This window comes from Narcine bancroftii, chromosome 8 (genome assembly GCF_036971445.1).
Source record: "Narcine bancroftii isolate sNarBan1 chromosome 8, sNarBan1.hap1, whole genome shotgun sequence".
Lineage (NCBI taxonomy): Eukaryota > Metazoa > Chordata > Chondrichthyes > Torpediniformes > Narcinidae > Narcine > Narcine bancroftii.
The window spans coordinates 85,919,046-85,942,818 of record NC_091476.1 but is presented as its reverse complement, the minus strand read 5'-3'; the positions used below and the strand labels follow the sequence as shown (position 1 = coordinate 85,942,818).

The following is a 23,773-nucleotide window of genomic DNA, read 5'->3' as shown; positions in this document are numbered from 1 at the left end:
CATTCCGGGCTCATTCTAGTGAACCTCTTCTGGACCATCTCTAAAACTGCTTGCAATACTCCATGTACAGTCTGACCAATGCCTAAAAAGCCTCAACATGAGACTTCTGCTTTTATATTCTGTCCTTCTTGAAATTAATGTTAGCATTGCCCTTGACTACCACGCCACCAACTCTATCTTTAGGGAATCTTGCACAAGGACTCCCAAGTTCCTGATTTCTGAACTTGTTATCTATTTTGAAAGTAGTCTACAACTTTATTCCTTCCACCATTCATTTCTCTACAATGTATTCCATTTCCTTGCCCAATCTCCTCACGGAGCGTTTGTTTTAACTGCTCCAGAGTTCTGCGAATGAGAGGAGGTCTTCAGTCTTTATAGTACTCGTGTTGTACTTTTGTTGGGAATGCTTGATCTGGTAGCTTTGAGGGAAAGACCCTCTGTCTGTTTTACTTAACACAGTAAAACCCCTGTTATTTGGAATTCAAGTAAACTGGCAGCCCCAAGCAACCGTCAAAAAAAAGTAGAAAATAAATAGGTAAAAAATACGGGTTTAAAATGAGTGTGCCTTGCTGTTAATTCACCAATCACACAACACACAATCTCAAGCAACCAGAAAATTCACTTATCCAGAATCTACCAATCTCCATAGGTGCCGGATACCAGGGATTTTACTGTACTTGAGTCTTGCTGCTTACAGAACATATTAAAAGTTTTTGATTGGATCCACAAATTCATTATGAGAACTTGGTTGCTACTACTTCTATACATCTGAAGTGGGCTCCTATGAAATGAGCTGTTGTTTCCTGTGTTTCAGAAGCAGGTCCCTGTTGGTGTGAATGACAGCATATCCATGGTCGGATTTCCTGATAACTACTACCAGCAAAGGTTTCACTGCCAACATCAGGGTGAGCTTGCCATGCAGGAAGTTCCGACTGGACACGAGTACTATGCTTCAGGTAAGTGCAGTGCTAGTTTCACTCAGCTTATGTCCATCAAAAAGTACATTTCTCTCTCCAAATCTTTCTGGAAGCCTCTTGGGGGACTGTGTTCAAAAATTCACATTTCATCTTTAGAAATGGGTTTAAATTAAGACTGAACAGGAGGGGATGGGTTTCCACCTTTGAACATTCATCTCATTGCTGATGTGAGTTTGTGGGCCTTTCAGCCCACAATGTTGTGCCGGCCTATGTAAACCTACTCCAGAACAATCTAATCCAGAGGTGGCCAACCTTTTAATTTTTAATTTAGACATACAGCACAATAACAGGGCATTTTGGCCGCCCAATTAACCTACACCCCCAGCACCTACTCATGGGCCGAAATGCCCTGTTACCGCACTGTGTGTCTAAATTTAAAAAAATAAAACATTGACCATCCCTGATCGAGAACATTAAACCAAATATTTTCTTGCTGATCATTTTCCCCCTCTCTTAATGATTAAGGTCCACTATATTTTATAATTATTTTTTTTCCTTCATCTGTGGGCAATATGGCAGACAAAAGTTGAATTGTATCATGTATATTGTAGTTTTATGTATTTTATTATGCAATAAAAGAAACCTTGACCTTCACCTTGAACTGATGATCAATTACTTGCTTAAAACAAAAATTTAGATCATTGATGAACTTTCTCTCGAAGTATCTGACCTCTCAATTGAGTAACTTCTCCATCTGATGAAGGTATTTTCACAAATAGTTCTAAATAAAAGTGACGAAGACCAGAAAGCTCTGGGATTTGAAGGAGAAAGAAAATGCGAAGCTCGGCTAGAAAAGCCTAGACAAATATAAAGTTAAATGAATCCACTTGTCCATTCTTACATGGAGTGAATTGGTGAGATGTTATTCTAACCCTGGTTCTTGGCAATGGGATTGCAGTACATGGTATTGGGGGAGATGCATGGTTTTGGAATGATCAGATAATGAAGAGCAGGAACTTTAAGGTTGAGGGTAGTGACTAGTGGGGTGTTGAAGCGATCATGTTAGAGATGTATGGCTTGCTGATTAAGACAAGAATGCAGACAGGTTTGAGTAGGATATAGGCAGCATACATAAATGGGGAAACTGTTAAAGGACCGAAGATAGACGAGCAGGAGCTATCTGTCTGGATGTAGGCCTATCGAGCCTGCACTTCCATTCAATCTGCCCATGAACTCAGCTCCACCTAAATGACCTACCCCATTACCCTTAATTCCCCTCCAATTGTGTCCTAAATATATTTAATGGGGCAGCCTCTACTGCTTCCTTGGACAGAGAATTCCATAGATTCACCTCTCTGGGAGAAGGAGTACCTCCTGATTTTTGTCTTGAATCTACTCCACTGATTGTTGAGGTCATGTCCTAGAGTCCTAGCCTCACCTACCAGTGGAAGCAATGTACCTGCCTCTATCATTATCTATCCCTTTCATAATTTTATGTTTCAATAACATCCACTCTCATTCCCTTCATTTTGAATGAGTACAGCCCCAGACAACCCAATCTCTTCTCGTAGGCTAACCCCCTCATCTCTGGAACAACCTGGTGAACCTCCTGTGCACCGTCTCCAAAGCCAGTACATCCTTTCTCAAATAAGGAGACCAGAAGCTTGTGCAGTTGCTGCTATTAAATTCAATCCGTCCAGCAATGAAGAGTAACATTCCATTTGCCTCCTTGATGATTTGTTGCACCTGCAAACCAACCTTTTGTGATTCATGCACAAGCGTTCCCAAGTCCCTCTGCACAAGAGTATGCTGTAATGTTTCGGCATTTAAAGAATAATCTGATCGTCTAAGTGTTAATTAAAGCAGAGTGCAGCATAAATCCCAAAATCTAATTGTAAGAGACTCTCAGGCAGGCACATGGATGAAAGAAAAATAGGTTATGAGGTAAGGAGAGTTTAGTTTTTTTGGGTCGGCACATCATCTTGGGCCGAAGGGCCTGTACAGTGCTGTAATGTTCTCTGTTTTCTGTAACCTTCCTGACTGGCAAGCATTATGGAGGAAGTAGGACCTGATTGCTTGAGGCTAGTTGCTCAAACTGGTCATGGGTAGGCATTTCTGATCACCAGGTGAGACTCCAGGATGGGGTACATTGAGCTGTTAGATCACAGATGCTTCTAAAAAAGAAGGACAAGCAGACAGAGGTTGTAGTACCTCTTTGTATATGTGAGAAGAGATACAAATTCTTGCAGAGAGTGGTAAAACAGGACCTCTGGGGATGTAATCTTAAGATTGCCCTCTGACAGTGCCACCCCCTTCTCATGGAGAGAAGGGTGCGGAGACAATGTGCTCCCGTGGGCTCCAACCACCCAGTCTGACTGCTGTCAGCTCCATGCAGGCTTTAAATAGCTTGTTAATGGAGCCAACAGTGCTTTTATTTAAAAATACAATGACCGTGGGGTCTGGGCCCAAGATGGCAGCACCTATAATCGGCAGCAGCCATAAGAGGCTGCAGACTCCAGGGAAACAGAACTGGTGCAGGACACTAGAAAATGGGGTAAATGAGCCCCTGTTGGAGAAGGAGAAGCAGTGGAGATGTCCCATAGGGTGGTGACGGGATGGGGTCCTGCCACTGAAGAACTCACAGGCAGCGTGTTGTTGGCATCTAGAGGCGAGGAACCCACGCAGCTGCGGGCTGCTGGTGACTGCGGTCGAGAGATTCACACCAGGCAGTGGACTTCTGGGGATTGGCTGAAGGGATTCTAGGTATTGGAACCAGGATGCGAGAGGATGTTGAGGGCGCTGAAGGTTTCCTGATCGTGTTGGAGGTTTTGATCTGGAGCTCGGGTTGATGATGGCTCGCACTGGACTCTGCATGACTTCAGGGGCTGCGTGACTGTTGGGGGTGAATCCACGGACACTCGGTGACTCTGGGGGGACTCTCTTTTACTTCTCTTTATTTGACTGTAAGAGGCACTGCAGGCAATTCCTGCCAATGGTGAATCTGTTTGTCTTACGGCAGGCAAAAGCAAATTGTGTAATACATGTCAATAAAGGAATCATGAATCTTTAATCTAGGAAGTATCAGAATAGGAAGCTAATACAATTGTATGTAAGACCAAGGGACTGATATAGACAGGAGGGCTTCAGGATTATTGGGGTCTTTTCCAGGGCAGAGGAAGGTTGGCTCCCTGCAATGACCCCTGTTTGTGATATTTATTAGTTTTATTGGGAAATTTAGTTTATAAGTTTGCACACTACACAAAAAAAATCAGGGTTGTTAAAGGTACAAGACCATTTGGAAATATGGGTACAGAAATGGCAGGTAAGAGTTTAATCTGGAGATGCTGAGGTGTTGCAATTTTGGAGGTCAAATGTGGAAAAGACTGTAAATGAGCGCCTCCATTTGGGGTTTTGAAATACAGAGGGACCTCGGGTGCAAGTCCATAAACTCTCTAATAGTGGCAGCACAGGTAGGTGTGGTGGAAAAGAAGGTATTCACCAAGCATGATGGGGGCATGAGTATAAGTTATCGGGTTATAATTTAGCTGTATAGACTTTGGTTAGACTGTAGCGTTCGTGCTATGCAGGCATGGAGAAGAATGACATGCACCCCAAAGCCTTGAAGTCGAGACTTTGTTTATTTCTCTGGCCATCGCATTTGTATGGGCCCCAGGCGCTGGCGTCAGAGCACCGTGCATTCGGAATGCTGGCCTGGGTTCGGCCAGCTTTCCTACCACAGTCTTCCTGTCGTGGGGGAGGTCACCTGGGATGTCGGCCATTTTCTGGGCTGGTCCACGTCTCTGCACGTGGGCTACTACAAGACCACAATTGGTGTACGGCAGGCGGTTCTGCTTACTGCACTGCAAGGAGGATGTGGAGGCTTTGGAGAGGGCGTTGAAAAGGTTCTAGATTGTCGAGATTACAAAGTATCAGCTGTAAGAAGAGGTTGGACAAACTTGGATCATTTTCTCTTGAACATCGGAGAAGGTGGGGAGGACGACCTGATAGACGTCTATAAAATCATGTTAGGCATTGACAGGGCAAATAGAATCTTTTTTAGAATGGAAATGTAAAAGAAATAGGATCATGTGTTTGAGGTGAGAGGGGAACAGATTAAAGGAGATTTATGAGGCATGCGTTTTACACAGAGTCCAAGGTGCCTGGCGAAATGGCGAAATCAGACACAACACAATGCTGAAGAGGTGTTTTGATAAACTCATGGATAGGCAGGGAATGGAGGGATATGCACCATGTACAGGTTCTAACAGGTGTCATGGTTGACACGGCCTGTCCTAAGCTGTACTGATCTGTGTTCCATGCCACACTACTTGGGCTTGTGGTCTCACAAGAAAGCCAAACAAAACGTTTTTTTTGACCATTTTAAAAAGTCTAATAAATGTCTTACTTTAACAAAATTCCTCTGCAGTTGAAGCAACTGATGGGTATTCCTGATCTGATGAGAGCAGCAACACAGAATGGGTTAAAAGAAAGCTCCCATGTTGCTGACAAGTATCATTTAAAAAAAATGTGGGACCTAGTGAATTTTGGCTACAAAATTCATCAAGGAATGAAACAGTAAAGCAGCCCCAGTTCAATGATTCACAGCAGTACAAACAGGAAGGTCGGCGTGTTTACCTTGTTCACAGTTACCACACAACTGATGTGAGCCTTATCACCAACCAGTCAGTCATCATCATTCAAGCAGTAGCAAACATCACGACCTCGCTTCTCTCGACAACTTATCAAGAAGCTTCCTGAAATGTCCACTCTCTTATCTTCTAAACTATTCGAAACACTGCATTCTCTGTAATTTGACAGCATCGAAATGATCAGATCAGCCGATTTCGGGGAGCTTGGTTGTTTTGCACTCAAATCGCAAACTCAGGGGAGATCGCACCTTCGCAATAGCCCCCCCCCCCCCCTCCCGCCCCAATCAAATTGGCCTCTTCCTTGAACTCTTTTAAATCCAGACGCTGAATGTGTCTTTTTACTCACAAGTGTTTGGAGGCAATTGTTGATTGTTACCATGCTGTATGTAAAATTCTAAACCTCGGGGACCCGTTTTCTATTGCACTTTTAATAGCTGCTTAAGTTAAGATGTAATTTATGATCTGTACATCACTTTGGTCAATGCAAGTTGTTTTAAATTTGCTATATAAATAAACTAAACTAAAAAGTCTTTATAGCAATCGATAAGATAAAAAACATCAGATATTGGAAATCCAAATTAAAAACAGAAAATGCTGGAAATGCTCAGCTGACCTGGTAGCATGAAAATGATGAAAAGTTATCAAGCTGAATCACTAATTGTTTCTCTCTTCACGGACACTGCCTGATCCACTGAGTATATCTAATATTTTCCTTGTTGTTTTGCCATATATTCTCTTTTAATTTCTTTTCCATGTCCTTCTAATTGTAGGTGCTATTCCCCATGGCAGTCTTCCCAGGCATCCAATTTCCTCAAATGTGGTGTCACCACATTACAGGATTGCATTTCCTCCTGCTTATTCCTTGACCAATCTAGTTGTAAGGACTTGTGCCTTGGCCATTCACCTTGCAGGAAGCACTTTAATTCCTGTAACTGAATTGAAAGGTCCCTCCGTTCAACTTGATGAGATCTTAAATTTCCCATAATCGTCAACAGTTCTCACCAAAATCAGCTTTCCACGTGGATCCTGAACTCTGATTACCACCAGAGACATCATTGGTCATGTCTTTAACTTCATGACATTTCCCGATGCTTCATGCCACTAGTCCCATTCTGGTTAATAAGCTCCCACACCTCTTTAGCTGAAGCAGGCACGAAGATGCAAAGCTCGTGGCTTTTACGTCTTAGTTGTAAAAATAAAAACCCTGGGCAGATGAATCTGCTGATCAATGGCTTTCTGTACGGACACTGCACCTGAAGAAGGCAACTTCAGTATTTTTCCCTTGTATAATCATGAACTCAACATCTCAGCTCAAAGATGGAGCCTTCACCGAAGGAGAACAGGAGAGGCAACAACTACAATTCGGAGGGTCAGAGATTGTGACAGATGAAGAGACACGATCACCCACACCGAACGGCAATGCACCTCAATCAATGAATAGATTATGTTACTATCTCAAGATAGAACAGCACAGCACTGAAATAGGCCCTTTGGCCCATCATGTCTGTGCAGAACATGATGCCCAAATCTTCTGCTTGTTAATGATATATATTCTTCTATTCCCTGCAAACACATGTCCATCAAGAAGTCTTTTAAACACTACTAGCTTAACTACCTCCACCACTACCCTTGGAAGCTTGTTCAAACACCTACCACTCACAATGTAAAAGAAATTATTGCCCCCTCCCCTCCCCACATCTCTTTTAAACTTGTTCCCCCTCACCTCAAATGCAAGTGTAACATTCTAATCATGTGAGGAAAATGTTAATTGTCAGCCCTATCTATACCTCCAATTTTATAAACTCAAGGCTTCTGCTTTTTGGTTTCCTGAGCAAAGGAAACCAGTTCAATTCAGTATCTTGGCCAGTGGGACATGTACAGTGCATTGGGCTGGAGAAACTCAGCGGCATCTTGCCACCATTGGTTAGTGGTTAGCACGCTATTAGCGTGGTTGGAATCCACTGCTGTCTGTAAGGAGTTTGTTCGTTCTCTCGGTAACCAGTGGGTTTTCCCTAATGCTCCAGTTTCCTCCCACTCTCCAAAATGCATGGGGTGAGTAGGTTAATTCGGTGTAATTGTGCAGCACGGGTTTCAATGGCCAGAATTGGCTTGAATCCTGTTATAAGTAAAATGTAAAAAGACATTTTGGGCCTGAGCCCTTCGTCAGGAACAAAAAGGAAACAGATAGATGTCTAAATAATGAGGTGGTGGGGGTGGGGAGGGGGAGGGGGGGGTGATAAAAGAGAATGGAGGAAGGGGACTGGGAAGGAGCACAAGTAAAAAGTTCTAGATGGATACAGATGGGAGGAGAGAAGAGAAAGAAGTTGAGAAGTGATGGAGAGCAGCATTTCATGAGGTGCAAGTATCCAAGATCCTCGTGGGAGCCAAACTGGTAGGCCTAGAAATGGAACTGGAAGCCAAATGGCCAAAAGTAGCCACGTGACTGTGGGAGCAAGCCTGGTTGATCACATAGTCGTAGACCTGAGAGCTGTGAGGGGAACAGAAGGGAGGCAGTGAGAGAGACACTCTCTTTAAAGACAGGACGAGAACATCAGGTAGGCTTGCCTTGACCTAGCAGGAGAGCAGCTGAATGGAGTGAAACAAGAAAGGCTCTCCTGTGCAGATTTTATTGTTTAAATCCACTGGGACATTTGGCTTTACAATATTTGTCATTTTAATAACTTGTCCCACTATTTCAATTTCTGAACCGCAGCAAAATGTGGGGAAATAATTTCCGCCATCACTGTAGACCAGAGTCAACAAGTAAAACATTTGGTAATGTACAATGACAGCATCTCTTTACCTTCTCCTCCAGTCCTCAAGAGAGAGGAAATTCTGCAGGCTTGAAATCCTTCAGTATGTTTCAATATTCCATGAAAATCAAAAATAAAATGCAGATGCCAGATAAACTCACGTCAGGAAGTGACCGTGGAAAGAGAAGCAGTAAACGTTTCCCTTCTGGGGCTCTTCATCAAGGCGGTAATATTACACAGTCTATGTAATGAGTCCAGCACTGCCTGCAAGGAGTTTGTACGTTGTCCCTGTGGTCTGCCTGGGTTTTCCCTGAGTTCTCCGGTTTCCTCCCACTCTCCAAAATGTGTGGAGTTGTTAGGTCAATTGGGTATAATTGGGGCACGGTTTTCAATGGTCAGAATTGACTTCTACCATGCTGTAGATGGATGGATGGGCGGGTGGGCAGATGGATGGAAGGAAGATGGGAATCATTCAAGGGATCTGGGTGACATGGGCTGAGCCAACCCCAATTCTGTTTATTTTGATAGGAACAGAATGAGGAAAGAGTTCTCTAAAGTTGGACATTTTGCAGATGACAATATTTCCTCTGCTCTTTAAAAACTTACTCTTAAAACTACTAACCTGTTAAGATGCTTTTATCCATCTTCCACTCTTTCACCTCTGCTTTTCTTCACATCTCTCGTACTTTTGCTTTCCATGTTGTCATGCCCTTCATTGCCAGCTTTTATCACTACCCCCACCCTCCCCACTCTCCATTCTCTTTCTAATAATTTGTATTTCTCTTTACTCCTTTTCCACATTCTCTCTTTTGAGCCTTCTTTAAATCCTGCAGCATTATAAGCTGCTTATATGATGCCACAGGAAAAGGAGACTACGGTTTCTCTGGGAAGGAACACAAACATAAACGAGAATGCTGGAGAAGCTCAGTTGGTCCTGCAGTGTCTATAGGGGGCAAAGATTTGGGCCTGAGCCCCGGTGCACAATCAATAACTTCAAAGACTAGAAGTGGTAGGGAAACTGAGAGGCTTTTATTCACTACAGGATGGAGGTCCGTCCATGCTGGCCAACTGTCCTGGACTGAGGAGGGGGCTGTGGGCGCAGTCACCTTTAATCAGGGGTCAGTGGGAGGGGCCTCAGGCACAGTCAGCAACACATCCAATCATGGACACAGTGGTTTACTACAAGCCCTTCATTGAGGTATGAGCAAAAGCACCTGAATCAAAAGATTGGGGGAGCTGGAGGAAAGGTGGAAAAGTGATAGGGAATGAGAGAGGCAGAGGGTATGGTGCCAATAGAAATGGGAGAAGTCGATGTTGATATCATCTGGTTGGATTCCGAATATAAGGTGTCATTTCCTCCCATTTGTGCATGGTCTCAGTTGGGCAGGGGATGAAACCGTGGATAGACATGTCGGCAAGGGAATGTGGTGGGGAATTGAAATGGAATGCCACCGGGAGATCCCCTCTATTATAGCAGACAGAGGAAAGGTGCTCAATGAAGCTACCTCCCAGCCTTCCCTTCTCTCTCTCTCTCTCTCTTTTTCCCTATCCTCCAAACTCCTTTCCTGCAGCTCTGCCTTCCTCTCCCCCGATCAATTCTCAGCTTGCCTCTCCTGCCTTCCTATCCATATCCATCTATGGCTTCTTGGCTGTTGGCCTGTGCTCCTTCCCCCGCCCCTTCTTCCCTCCTCCTCCCCCACCACCTCCAACTTTCTATTCAGGCACCTGCCTGTTTTTTGCTCATACCTTGATGAAGAGCTCAGGCCTGAAATGTTAGTTATATATGTTGTCTCCTATGGACGCTACAGGACCTGCTGAGTTTCTCCAGCACTTTTGTGCATCTACTACAATCCCAGCATCTGGAGACTTTCTTGTTTCACATAAATAAAAAGTCGTCAAAGTGAGGAAGGTAGTACAAATTAAATTGCAGAAGCAGGCAGCTGAAGCTCCAGCTCCCACTGAATGATGATATGAATTTTTTTTCACAATCATACACAAAGCAGGAGGCAGAGAGAGGCAATTAAAAGAGTTTATTTTAGTTGGCTGCTAGTAACCAGTGGTATTAGGCAGGGCCTGGTGCTGGGACCGCTTCTTTTCACATAATGCGCCATTTACGTTTTTTACATGGACCTTACATGATTTTTTTCCATTCTGAAGTGTCTCCTCCCCTTCTGGGAGTGGCCGTTCACACAGGAACGACCAAAACTCCAAATATCCGTATCACACCGCGAGTTTAGACAGAAGGCCTGAAGTGCAGTATTTAAGGAGGCTGAACGTCCTATTCATCAGCAGTTCAGTTTAGACCGCAGGCAATTCCGTGATAATAACTAAGGGTCGAGGAGGTAAAATGTCGGAACAGAAATGAGTCCTTATCCCCTTTCTGATCTTTCCCCACAGTGTAAAAATAAAATGTAACTGTTGGATTTGTGGCTTCGTGGCCAAGTTTGCAGATGACACAAAGGTGGGAGGAGGGGCGTGTAGGGTTGAGGATGCACAGTTTAGGAAGGACTTAGACACATTAGGAGATTGGGCAAGGAAAAGGCAGATGGAAAGCAGTGTCTGGTCATGCACTTTGACGCATGGAATAAAGGTGGAGACTATCTTCTCAACAGGCAATGAATTCAGAAATCAGAGGTGGAGAGGGACTTGGGAGTCTTGTACAAGATTCCCTGAAGTTTAACTTGCAGGTAGAGTGAGTGTTAAGGAAGGCAAATGCAATGCTTGCATTAATTTTGAGAAGGATTGATGATAAAAGCAGAGATATCATGGTCAGACAGCAGATTTGGCTACTTATCGAAGGAAGTATTTAAAAAATCCTTAGCCATGGGTGAGGTGCCGGAGGATTGGATGGTAGCTTATCTTGTTCTGTTGTTTAAAAAACGCTCCAAAGTAAACCAGGAAATTATAGGCTGGTCAGTAGTAGGTAAATTTTTGGATGGTGATTTGAGAGATCGGGTATACGAGTATTTGGACAGCAGGGCTGATAAAGGACAGTCAGCATGGTTTTGTGTGTGGTAGGTTGTGTTTAATGAACCTTATTGAGTTTTTTGATGTAGGGAAGGCTATGGATGTTGTCTACATGGACTTTAGTGCTGCCTTTGACAAGATTCCACATGGGAAGTTAGTTCAGAAGGTTCAGATGCTAGGTTTCCATGGAGAGTTTGTAAACTGGATTCAAAATTGGCTGAATGGGAGAAGACAAGGAGTCTATGTTTTTTTATACAGCCGCTGCGTTCTAGGAAATTATTCCCATTTTCCCGGAACCCATGCTGTGTAAAAAGCTCAGAACTGGAATGGAGGTGTAATTTCCAGTTCTGACTCTTTTCCTCCTCGACCCCTTGTCATTGCAGGCATTCGGAGACCAGCTGGCTAATGAATACATGCTATGGCGTGTAAAGCACGTAACGCTGCAGCATACGATTTTCAAATTTGAGCATGATTTGCTCAGTTCTCTCTGAGCGATGCCCAATGTAATCGCAATGTATTGACAGCAGACGGGTTACATGTTAATTAAGTGCAAATAAAGTGAGCAGCTTCATTCTTAAGTGCTTATTGGAGTAAACTAGTGCAATGCTGGAACTCAAAAATCAAAAAATGAAAGTGACAGTTACACTTAGTGGGTAAACAATGGTTGATGTTCCTTAACAAGGAACTGATAGAGGGTCAATGGGCTGGATATGTCGGATGAGTATAACACTATCTCACATTGATGTAGTGGTGCTGTACGCCCAACGTATGTTATATGTCACAGTTGACATCGACGCAATGGGACTGCATGTCCTGCCTCTTTACAAAGTGCACTGGCAGTATGCTGTCTAAAATCGTAGATAGAAATGGGGATTTGCAGTTTTGATCATTCCTGTGTGAACGACAAATTCTGGGATGTCGGAGTCTCTTCATAATGGTAAAATCCCACAAAGTGTGTGTAAAAATCAAGAAGATTGCTTCTCAGACTGGCCTGTGACTAGTGCTGTGCCTCAGGGATTGGAGCGAGGACCATTATTGTTTGTTGTCTATATCAATGATCTGGATGATAATGTGGTAAATTGGATCAGCAAGTTTGGATTGGAGGTGTGGTGGACAGCGAGGAATGGTTTCAAAGCCTGCAGAGGGATCTGGACCAACTGGAAGAATGGGCTGAAAAATGTCAGAGGGAATTTAATGCAGAAAAGCATGAGATGTTGCATTTTGGAAGGCAAAACCAAGGTAGGGCATACACATTAAATGGTAGGGCACTGAGGAGTGCAGATACATAATTCCCTGAAAGTGGCATCTCAGGTAGACAGGGTTGTGATTAAAGCTTTTGGCATCTTGACCTTCATAAATTAAAGTATTGAGTACAGGAATTGGGATGTTATGGTGAGGTTATATAAGATATTGGTGAGGCCATATTTGGAGTATTGTGTGCAGTTCTGGTAACCAAACTACAGGAAATATATTCGTAAGATTGAAAGACTGCAGAGACGATTTACTAGGATGTTGCTGGGTCTTCAGGAGTTGAGTTACAGGGAAAGATTAAACAGGTTAGGACTTTATTCCTTGGAGTGTAGAAGAATGAGGGGAGATTTGATAGGGTTTTACAGGGGCACAGACAGAGTTAATGCGAGTAGACTCCACTTAGATTAGGAGAGATAAATATGAGAGCACATGGCTTTAGGGTGAAAGGTGAAAGGTATAGGGGGAACATTAGGGGGAACTTCAATCAGGGAGTGGTGGGAGTATGGAATGAGCTGCCATCTGACATGGTATGGTCAGGTTTTAAGAAAGAATTGGATAGAAACATGAAGGGGAATGGTCTGGTGGGTTTTGGACTGGGTGCAGGTCAATAGGACTAGCAGATATTTTCAGCACAGACTAGAAGGGTTGAATGGCCTGGTTTCTGTGCTGTAGTGTTCTATGGTTCTAAGTGTGTGTATTGGAGAGGTTCAAGAGGAGGTCCACTAGGATGATCTCTGGAATGAAAGGGTTATAGAATAAGGAGTATTTTACGACTCTAGAATGAAACAGGCCACCTCAGCCCTTCTAGTCTGTGCTGAACCATCTCTTTTCCTCATCTCACTGCCCTGCACCCAGCCCATAGCATTAGGAGTGTACTCAGTGGAGTTAGAAGAATGATGGGGGAGGAGGGGGGGAGGAAATCTCATTGAATCCGATCGAACACTGAAAGGCTGAGCAAGAATGGACATGGAGAGGATACTTCCTATGGTGGGGAGGGGTGGGGGTGTGGTGTCTGGGACCAGAGGGCACAGCCTCAGAACACAAAAAATGCCCCTTCGGAACAGAGATGAAAAGGAATTTTATTATCAGAGGATGGTGAATCTGTGGAATTCTTCGCTCAAGTCAGCTGTGGAGGTCAACTCCTGGGAATATTTAAGGCGAAGGTAGATAGGTTTGTGATTGGGATGGGAATCAAGGGTTATGGGGAATAGGTTTGAAAAAGATTGTAAGTCAGCCATGATGGAATGGCAAGGTGGACTCGATGAACCGAATGGCCTAATTCCACACCTATGTCTTGTGGTCTATACCCATATCCTTCTCCCGTGCAGCACCTCCACATCTATTATCGAGAGTTTATGCTCTTCATCAGGCGATACTGAAGGTACATAGCAGGCAACTGTTTAATAGTCCTTGCAGACATTAGCCTTTCATTATTAAGTGCACAGGTTTCTTATTTAATTGGCTCAGTAGTACAGTTAGCGCACTACGAGGAACCCATTTTTATGCCAGTCTTTGGCTTCTGGTATATTATATGTTCATCATTCTTCAATAACTAAGGGCGTGTGGTTTAACTTCAGAGCCGTGAGTAATTACCCTGTTGAAGTACTAATTGGCATCTAATTTACACAATATTGCCTTATTAGGTGATGCCTTGTACCAACTGATGTCAAAGAGTTTCTTTTTAAGTCTCAGCGCAAAAAAAATTTTGGGGCTAAATATTAGAGCTAATCTCTTGGTCTTGTAAACTGGGACATAGACATCAAAGCCATTAAAAAGCACATCATTACCAGAGGTAAAAGCTTCAGCAGGTTAAGTGGCATGTTTTTGACATTAGGCACTTTTAAACAGGGACCCAGGTGCATTTAATGGGTCGAAGGTGCTCCCAGCATCTTTTAACCTGCAAGGGGTTCGCCCCATTAAATCGCCAACCCAGCGATTTAAGGGGGATCCCGCCCCCGTCACCCACTCACCGGATGAAATTAAGTGAAAGATTTTAACCGTACTCTTCCTGGGAATCACATTTAAACTGTGTTATAATATCCCCTTTCCTGACCTGCACTGCTGAGTCCCTCCTCTACATTTGAACCTGGCACCAACGTGCTACCCAGTGACGCACGCAAGCGCTGACGTCACTGGAATAATTGGGTCGGCCATTTTCATTTTCAAGCCGCCAGTGGACGAGACCTGGGTAAGTAAAATTGGGTTCGCTGACTACCTATGAAGTAGAGCAGGGACCCGATTGATTTAGGAGCATGCTGACTGGGTCGGATCTTGTCAAGCTGCCTTGTGAGTGGGGCGCTATTGCCCAGGTAACCCCATTTTACAAGGCAGCTTGAAAACACCTATTGGTTAGCTAGTCTGCAGAGGACAAAGCAGGTGCAGTCGATTAAAAGGACATTACCTTTGTTAGCGCAACACTATTACAGCACCGCGATCCAGTTTCAAATCCGACACTGTCTGCAAGGAGTTTCTTCATTTTACCGTGTCTGCACGGGTTTCCTGTGGGGGCTCTGGTTTCCTCCCACCCTTCCGAAATGTACGGGGATTGTAGGTTGATTGGTGTATTTGTGCGACACAGGCTTGTGGACCAGAAAAACCTGTCACTACTAAATTTGTGTATTCGAAATTTTTTAAAAAATTAGCCTACATAAAGAAAGGTGTAAATAAATCATCAAATGAACCTGTCCATCAGATAATTTCATTTCTGACAATCCTCAATCAGTAGTAATACCAATTCCTGGAGAAACACATAAATTGATCTGAGAAACACGAAAATGGCAGCAACAGTGGAAATAAATGGTTAGTCATTGTTTCCACAAAGGTTCTGATCCAAGATGTTAGCTGACAATTTCTATCCGTGGATGTTGCCTTTCTTCTGAATCCTTTGAAATTCTCTTTGTTCACATAAAGAAAGCTGAGCAGTTGGAAGCAGCCACTCTCAACCTTTTATTTGCCCCTGGCCCTCTCAGGACTCAACTCAACTCAACCCCTTCTCTTGTGTTTTTTTTACACAGCAGGGGCCACTGCATTCTGGGAAATTTTCCCCAAATTTCTGGAACGCTGTAAGGAGATCAGAGCGGAAATGAGGGACTCATTCCTGTTCTGAAATTTTACCTCCTAGACCTCTGGTAAATTTTCCAGGATGACTGGAATCTAAAGTTAACTGCAGGCATTCCAGAAACAACTGGCTAATGAATAGCATGTATTTTCAAGTCTAAACTCACATCAGGAAACGGACATTTTGAATTTTGGTCACTCGTGTGTGGAACAGCCACTCTGAAAGGTAGCAAGATATTTTTAACATAACATAATAACATAACATAACAATTACAGCACGGAAACAGGCCATTAGGTCCTTCTAGTCCGCACCGAACCAAACACCCCTCTCTAGTCCCACCTCCCTGCACAATGCCCATATCCCTCCATCTTCTTCTCATCCATATACCTGTCCAACCTTTTCTTAAATAATACAATTGACTCCGCCGCTACTATTTCTCCTGGAAGCTCATTCCACACGGCTACCACTCTCTGAGTAAAGAAGTTCCCCCTCATGTTACCTCTAAACCTCTGCCCCTTAATTCTTAACTCATGTCCTCTTGTTTTAATCTTTCCTCCTCTTAACGGAAATAGTCTATCCACATCCACTCTGTCTATCCCTTTCATAATCTTAAACACTTCTATCAAATCCCCTCTCAACCTTCTACGCTCCAAAGAATAAAGACCTAATCTGTCCAATCTCTCCCTATACTCTAGATGCTTAAACCCAGGTAACATTCTGGTAAACTTCTCTGCACTCTCTCCACTCTGTTTATATCCTTCCTATAATTAGGCGACCAGAACTGCACACAGAACTCCAAATTAGGCCGCACCAACGTCTTATACAATCTCAACATCACCTCCCAACTCCTATATTCCATGCAATGATTGATAAAGGCCAGCATACTAAAAGCCTTCTTCACCACCCTATTCACGTGAGTTTCTACCTTCAGGGAACGATGTACTGTTACTGCTAAATCTTTCTGCTCTTCTGTATTCATCAATGCTCTCCCATTTACCACGTATGTCCTGTTCTGATTCTTCTTACCAAAATGAAGCACCTCACACTTATCAGCATTAAATTCCATCTGCCATTTTTCAGCCCACTTTTCTAAGCAGCCCAAATCCCTCTGCAATCCTTGAAAACCTTCTTCATTATCCACTATTCCACCTATCTTAGTATCGTCTGCATATTTACTAATCCAATTCACCACCCCATCATCTAGATCATTAATGTATATAATGAACAACAATGGGCCCAATACAGATCCTTGAGGCACACCGCTGGTCACCGGCCTCCAACCTGACAGACAATTATCCACTACCACTCTCTGGCCTCTCCCTTTCAGGCAATGTTCAATGGAAATAAAACATAAATTCTATGTGGAAAAACATAGCCGTAAAGCAGTCAAGTTTAGTTGGTTTCTTCTGTACTGCTCTCCTACCGACTACATAAATTAAAAAAAAATATGATTTCAAATATGGCCCCACCCAAATGTGCTGTGACCCCCAGGGAGCCCCTGTTCAGAATGGTTGAGTTGGAGTAACCACCAACAGTGTTCTTACCAATCGTCACCTAGTAAGGGAATTTGGGTGGAACCAATACGGCACATTTGGCGCTGTGGTTAGCGCAACACTGTTACAGCCCCAGTATTCGGGACCAGTGTTCAAATCCCGCACTGTCTGTAAGGAGTTTGGACTTTCTCCCTGTTTCTGTGTGGGTTTTTTTTTTCCGGGGGCTCCAGTTTCCTCCCACCCTTCAAAAATGTACGGGTGTGGGTGGGGTGAGTGGGGTTGTAGGTTAATTTGGTGCAAATTTGGTGGCACGGACTTGTGGGCCAAAAGGGCTAAATTAAAAATTTAAAAGTTTACATGTCAGGGAACAAAACGTTCCAGCTTACTTCATTTAGCACTTCCATTAACTGTTCCTTCTGATGACCAATTGCTGATCACTCAATTAAAATGTTCAGAATCAGGATTTATTGTTAAGAACAAGTCACAAAATTTGATGTTTTGTAGCAGCGTCATAATGTAAACATTCACATTATAACCATCTTACAACATTACTATATATAGAAAAAGATAACAGTGCATGGAAAATAAGCCAGTGTCTTTGGATCATTGATATTCAGGAATCTGACAGGCAGTGTTATAAATTCCCCACTCCCACTGCTCCCAGATTTATTTGCCAGTTAACCTACATGCATAATTTTTTTTTGTCTTGTGTGGGAATCCATATGTATCGATCTGAATACTTGAATGAACTCTGAATATAACTGTGTCATTTATTGCCTTGATACACACTACTGCAAGGAATATGTGCTTCATGGCCTCGGGGAAATATCAAAGCTCTTCACAGCCAATTATTTACTTTTTGACCACTCTATTGTAATGTAGGCATCTCAAGGACAAATTAGCCAAGAGCAATGTTCCACAAATAGCATTGGGACAAATGACCAATTAATCAATGCTCATTGAGAGATGACTAGGGCAGCTAGGTTTCTCTGAAAGACTCATTATCCACCCAAGAGTAGGGCAGGCTCATCCAAGTGATTGCTGGGGATGTAATGTCATCATGATAAGACTGGAAACAATTCCATGGACACTGGCTGTCCCACTGAATCCCCTCCAGCTTCTCTTTGTTCACTCAAGATTTCAACATCTGCTGTTTTCGTGTTTCTCAGATCAACGTGTGTGTTTCTTCAGGAATTGGTATTCCTACTGACTGAGGATTGTCAGAAATGAAATGATCTCATGGACAGGATAATTTGATGGCTTATTACCCCTTTCTTTAAAAATACCGCCTTCAAACTCAGAATCAAAACAGTCCTTGGTGGGTGGGCATCGTACATCCGGGATAGTTCACACGCCCTCCATCACTTCAACAACTTCCACTGGACCACCTCATTTTCACCATGCTCGGTCAGTCCATATACATTTCCATCCCCCTTAAAGAAGGTCTCAAGGCTCTCTGCCTCTCCCTCAATAACAGAACTCCCTCCTCCACCACCACCCTCACCCGCCTGACAGAACATGAACAACCCTCAGTAATGTCCTTTGCATTATCCCACTTTCTCCAAGTCAAGTCATGGATACCCATGTGGGTCCCAGTTGTCACCTGGGCAGTCCTCTTGGGACCCGGGTATGATCACTGGAGCAAAGATGCTGGAAGCACCTATTAAATTGCAGGGGGATCGACCCATTAAATCACCAACCAGGCGATTTAAGGGATATGCTGCCCCTGCAATGACGCGTCATGTACTCACCAGAGCTATTGCCGGATATTCAGATGCTAGCTGCGTGGTCGCGCACGCAAGCGCTGACGTCACTGGAATAAGTGGGTCGGCCATTTTTGTTTTCAAATTGCCTGCTGGCGTGACCTAGGTAAGTTTAACTGGGTTCCCTGACTATCACTGAGGTAGGTCAGGGACCCCATTAGATTCTGACGGGGTTGATCAGGTCAGATCCTTTCTAACTGCCACGTAACTGGGGTACTAACCGGACTAGGTTGAGCAGTCCATGCTGCAAGCCTACCCAGGCAAGACTCCTCAAATGATCCTCCGCTACATTGGTGCTGCCTCTTGCACCTCAGATTAGCTCGTCAACGTTATCCTTTTGTTGTCAACTTCCACCCTGACTTCAAATTCATGATTAGCATTGTAATTGGCACAACAGCGCCAGGAACCTGGGTTTGAATCCGGCGCTGTCTGTCAGGAGTTCTCCCTGTGTCAGCGTGGGCTTCTTGTGGGCACTCCTCTGGTTTCCTCCCACATTCCAAAGATGGGCGAGGATTGTAGGTTGATTGGTCACATTGAGCAGTGTGGATTCATAGGTTGTATCTCTAAAATTAAAAGTTAAATACATTAAATTCATTTGGTCCATCTCTCATAACTCTTTCCCTGTACTCATTCTCCCCGTCTCTATCTCGGGAGACAAATTATCTACAAACATCTTTTATAAACCTGCCATCTCCCCAGTTATCTTTATTACATGTCTTCTCACCTGTGAGGATTCTATTCTTTCCTCTCAATTCCTCTGCCTCCATTGCTTATCCTTTCCCACCAATCACTTCCTTGTACCTCTCCTGTAACTGCAAAAAATTATCCACTTGTCCCACAGCTCCTCCCTCAGCACCAATCCATCAAAGAAAAGCAACACCTCACTTGTGAATCTGTAGGAGCCATCTCCTGCAACCGGTGGTCCCGTAGCAGAAACTGGACAGACCAGGAGATCATTTCATTGATCATTTTGACTCTGTCCAGTTCAACAGCAGGGATCTCCCAGTGGCCAACTGTTTTAATTACACACACCATTGACACACAGATATATCTGTCCCTGGCCCCATGCGCCGTTAAACCGAGATCAGAAAATTGGAGGAACAAAACTTTTTATTCTGATTTGGTACTCTCCAACTAGATGCCATCAATATTGACCTATTAACCCCCATCTCCTTTCCTTCAACTCCCCGCCCATTTCCCTTTCTTCTCCCATTGGAGGTACCTTCTCCCCCCTACCACTTCTCAGCTTCTTTTTTTCTACTGTCCCATCTGTAACCTCTTACCTGTTGGTGTGTGTTCCCCCTTCTCCTTCCTTCCTCCCCCCACCTTTTTAATTGAGATGGCTACCTGCTTTTCTACATTCCTGATGAAGTACCCAGGCCTGAAATGTTGCCTGCCTTTGACCTTTTATGGATTCTCCATAAACTTGCTGAGTTTCTCCAGCACTTTGGTGTATTGCACTTGATCCCAGCATCTGCAGATGTTCTTGTTTACCTCTATGTGCTGAGGTATCTGTACATCACATCATCTAGATGTGTAGCATTGGCTTGGTGAGATGTTCCACAAATCTCTCCAATAAACTCTTCACTTGCCTTGTCAAAACCCTGCTCCTGTGGTAACACAAACTGCACATTTTTAAAACACTTATTAGAAGAATGTGGGCTTTTGGAGTTATGGACTGGGTATACACTGCCCCAGATCACCTGTTGAGAACCAGTACAATGTGCAAACAATCACAAGCTTTACTGTACTTAATCTCACCCAGAGAAGCCACAGTGTGGCTGGTTTGGGGAATGGAAAATGTCACGCAAGAGCAATTGAGATTTTTTTTGAGATTAGAAATAAAGGTGTTGTTGCTAACGTACGTATTTTTACTCCATCGAGCCTGCACATTGAAGAAAATATTCACCAATTAGTAAATGTTTTGCATTTAAAGAGGCATTTTCTCCCGTATCTCATCTGTCTTGAAGTGTTTGAGTCTGAGCTGTGACTTCCTACTGGAAGATCATCAGTGGGCAGCATGGTTGGCGTAGCAGTTAGCGCAACGCTGTTACAGCGCCAGCGATCTGGGTGCGAATCCCGTGTTGACTGTAAGGAGTTTGAATGTTCTTCCTGCGTCTGCGTGGGTTTTCCCCAGGGGTGTAGGTTAATTGGATGTAAATTGGGCGACACGGATTCATAGGTCAAAATGGCCTCTTAACATGATGTATGTCTAAATTAAAAAAAAAATTAAAAATGGTGCACTGCAGTGGATATAATGAGTGAACACATAATTCTTACCAAGTTTGGGTTGAGGATCATTTCAAAACACGGAAGGATTCCAAAGTCAGGCTATTCTCCCAATCCACGGAGCATCAAGAAAACCTCTGAAGCCAAGATTACACTGATGACAATAAACATTTTGCCGGTGGAAGTGTTTTGCATGTCTTAATGAGGTCACCCAGAACTATTCATCCCAATTTTCAGGTCAGGGGACTTTGCCCTGTTTTATTTCTTCAATTTCCCAAATACACTCACTCAATGGTTCAATGCCATAATCTGGAGTTACTCACTCTGTCCATCCACATTCGTCTCGCTGGTCCAGATACGAAAGGCAGCGAAGAGACCCTGCTACCAAAAAATGCTCGTGCAAACTTAGAGACTTGGCAAGTGGCGGCTGCCAGCAATCCAGCCATAAAATCTGGAAGTGACTTTATTCATAAGTATTCAGAGACAATGAAAAGTGATTAACATTGAAATAAATTAAGATAAATCTGCTGCTGCTTTTGAGGAGTTTGTACATTCTCCCTGTGTCGGAGCGTATTTCCTTTAGCTGCTCTGGTTTCCTCAGGGTTTGTATGTTAACTGGTCATGATGTGGGGGTAAAGGGTGGTGTGGGCCAGAAGGGCCTGTTTCTGTGCTACATATCTACAAATAAAAATAAGTATCGTTTCTTTAAAAAATGGAATCTATTGAAATTCAACTAAGATGATCTCATAAATAATAATTTAGACAAAATACCATTTCTTTTCACTTCCTAATTTATGTCCAATTTGGTCCCAGGTCTTGTGAGAATGGGCTATTGGTGATCGGTAAGTCTACATACACCAAGCTTGATTAAGGTCACAAGCTCAAATTTCCAGCAGTTACTGCTGCTTTTAAATGGTAACAGAGGTCCCATTCAGGAACATTGCCAGTCACCAACAAAAGGGAACCCAATCGTTTACCCTTCGTTCCAGTCACAATTCGTTCACCCCTTCATTTCCTCCTGTCTTCTGCACTGAGAGCAGCTACAGAATATTTGATGGATGCTGTAGCCATGGAGAGAGAACCATTCACAAAATCGGAAATTAAATTAAATTTACATTTTTGTGTTTTTACTTCATGGGAATGGAACTATGATCTCACAGAAATCACCAGTGAAAAAGTAAGTCACTAAAAAAGGAGACCAGTATTGAGCGAGAACTGGAGAGAAGCTTAATATGCTCTGAAGGTTAGACAAAGAGAAGGAAGAGGCAGATACTGGTAACTACAATGGCTTAAGGTGCAGGTCTATTATTGTTTTTAGGGGGAAATCACAGAAAAAATCAACATAATTACTGTCCGTGCAGGCATTCACACTGGGCGCTTTTTTAAAGACTGCAAGTACCTGAGTGGAACAGTCCTGGGGAGGAGGGGGGGGCGTGTTGCACGTGGGGTCGAGAGGATGACCATCAACAAATTTTTTCCTGTACGATTTACACTGCAGGCTTCCTCCAAAAGATCGTAGGGGTCCTGCAGGATAAATTGCGGGGCAGGAATTGACTGCAAATTCCTGCACGTTCCTTTGCAGACAGCCTGTGTAGAGGCAAAATTCCTTGTTTGTGCCATTATATGGCCTGCACTCTTTAAAAACCATATATGAGCTCTTCATTTCTTGTGAAAGTAAAGGTTGCTGAGACAGGAAAAGAATTTGTTGAATATTATTGAGAAATTAAGTTGGAGAAGATCACAATGGAAATCTTGGAAAGTTTTCCAGGAATGAACACAAGAGGAAGTAAAAAAACCCCAAAACAGTAGATGCTGGAATCTTGAGGACCCAAGGGGTAAAACAGCATCCATCATGAGAAATGGGCAGTTAACATGTCAGGTCAGGAATGCTGACTGAAGATACCTACCCGTGACTGCTGCTTTCCAGCGGTCTGTTCATTTATAAACAATCATTGGTTACAAACTTTGGAGCTCAGCAGTGATCCTCTGTTTATTAATTCATCCGCAGAGAGATGATAAAATAGTGAGGAGTTTATGATTATACACATTGCATAATGCACATATGCACCAAAATTTGTACAAGCTGCAGTCGAACAGGTGCTTGTGAAAAACAGTCTGTAACTGGTACACTTAATTGAATTAAAATGACAATGAATACAAAAGATAGATGGATAATGAATATTCACAGTGCAAACAAAAAAGTGACCTGCAATAGTACAGACAGGCTATTTGTGGTGTTGGAGCAGTCCACGATTAGTGATCAAGCGGAGATCAATAAGGTCATCCAGTATCTGTGGACATATTTAGGACAATTACATCAGATATCGATGACAGATCATCAATGTGTTCCAAGATGGGAATTGATTGGCATGTGCCGACAACCAAAACCAAATTTATACAGTGCCTTTCATGTAGGAAAAGAAAGGAAGAATTTGAAATAACATTTGATGCCAAACCACAGAAGAAATAAATGGAGTAGTTGGCCAATTGATTTTAAAGGTATCTTGATAAGACTAAGAGGTGTAGAGAGGGAATTCCAGAACTTGGGACCAGCTGACGACATGGTCCTCAGTAGTGGAAAATTAAGTTGGAGGCTGGATCAGAGAAACTTGTTGGAAGAGCATACGGTTCTTTGATTACTGTGGGGGTGTGGGAGGTTACCCAGTGAAGTAGATGATGCCATTAAGGGAATA

At 43.3% G+C, this 23,773-nt stretch overlaps 1 protein-coding gene across 1 annotated transcript in view; it reads left to right on the top strand.

Annotated features, from left to right (window-relative positions):
• The window catches only part of ets1 (v-ets avian erythroblastosis virus E26 oncogene homolog 1), a 132,673-nt gene that overhangs the window by 15,508 nt on the left and 93,392 nt on the right, over window positions 1-23,773 (top strand). Inside the window, exon 3 of the mRNA XM_069894403.1 lies at window positions 815-956. Within this exon, the coding sequence (XP_069750504.1) occupies window positions 815-956 (142 nt within the window). The remainder of the gene's footprint in view (window positions 1-814; window positions 957-23,773) is intronic.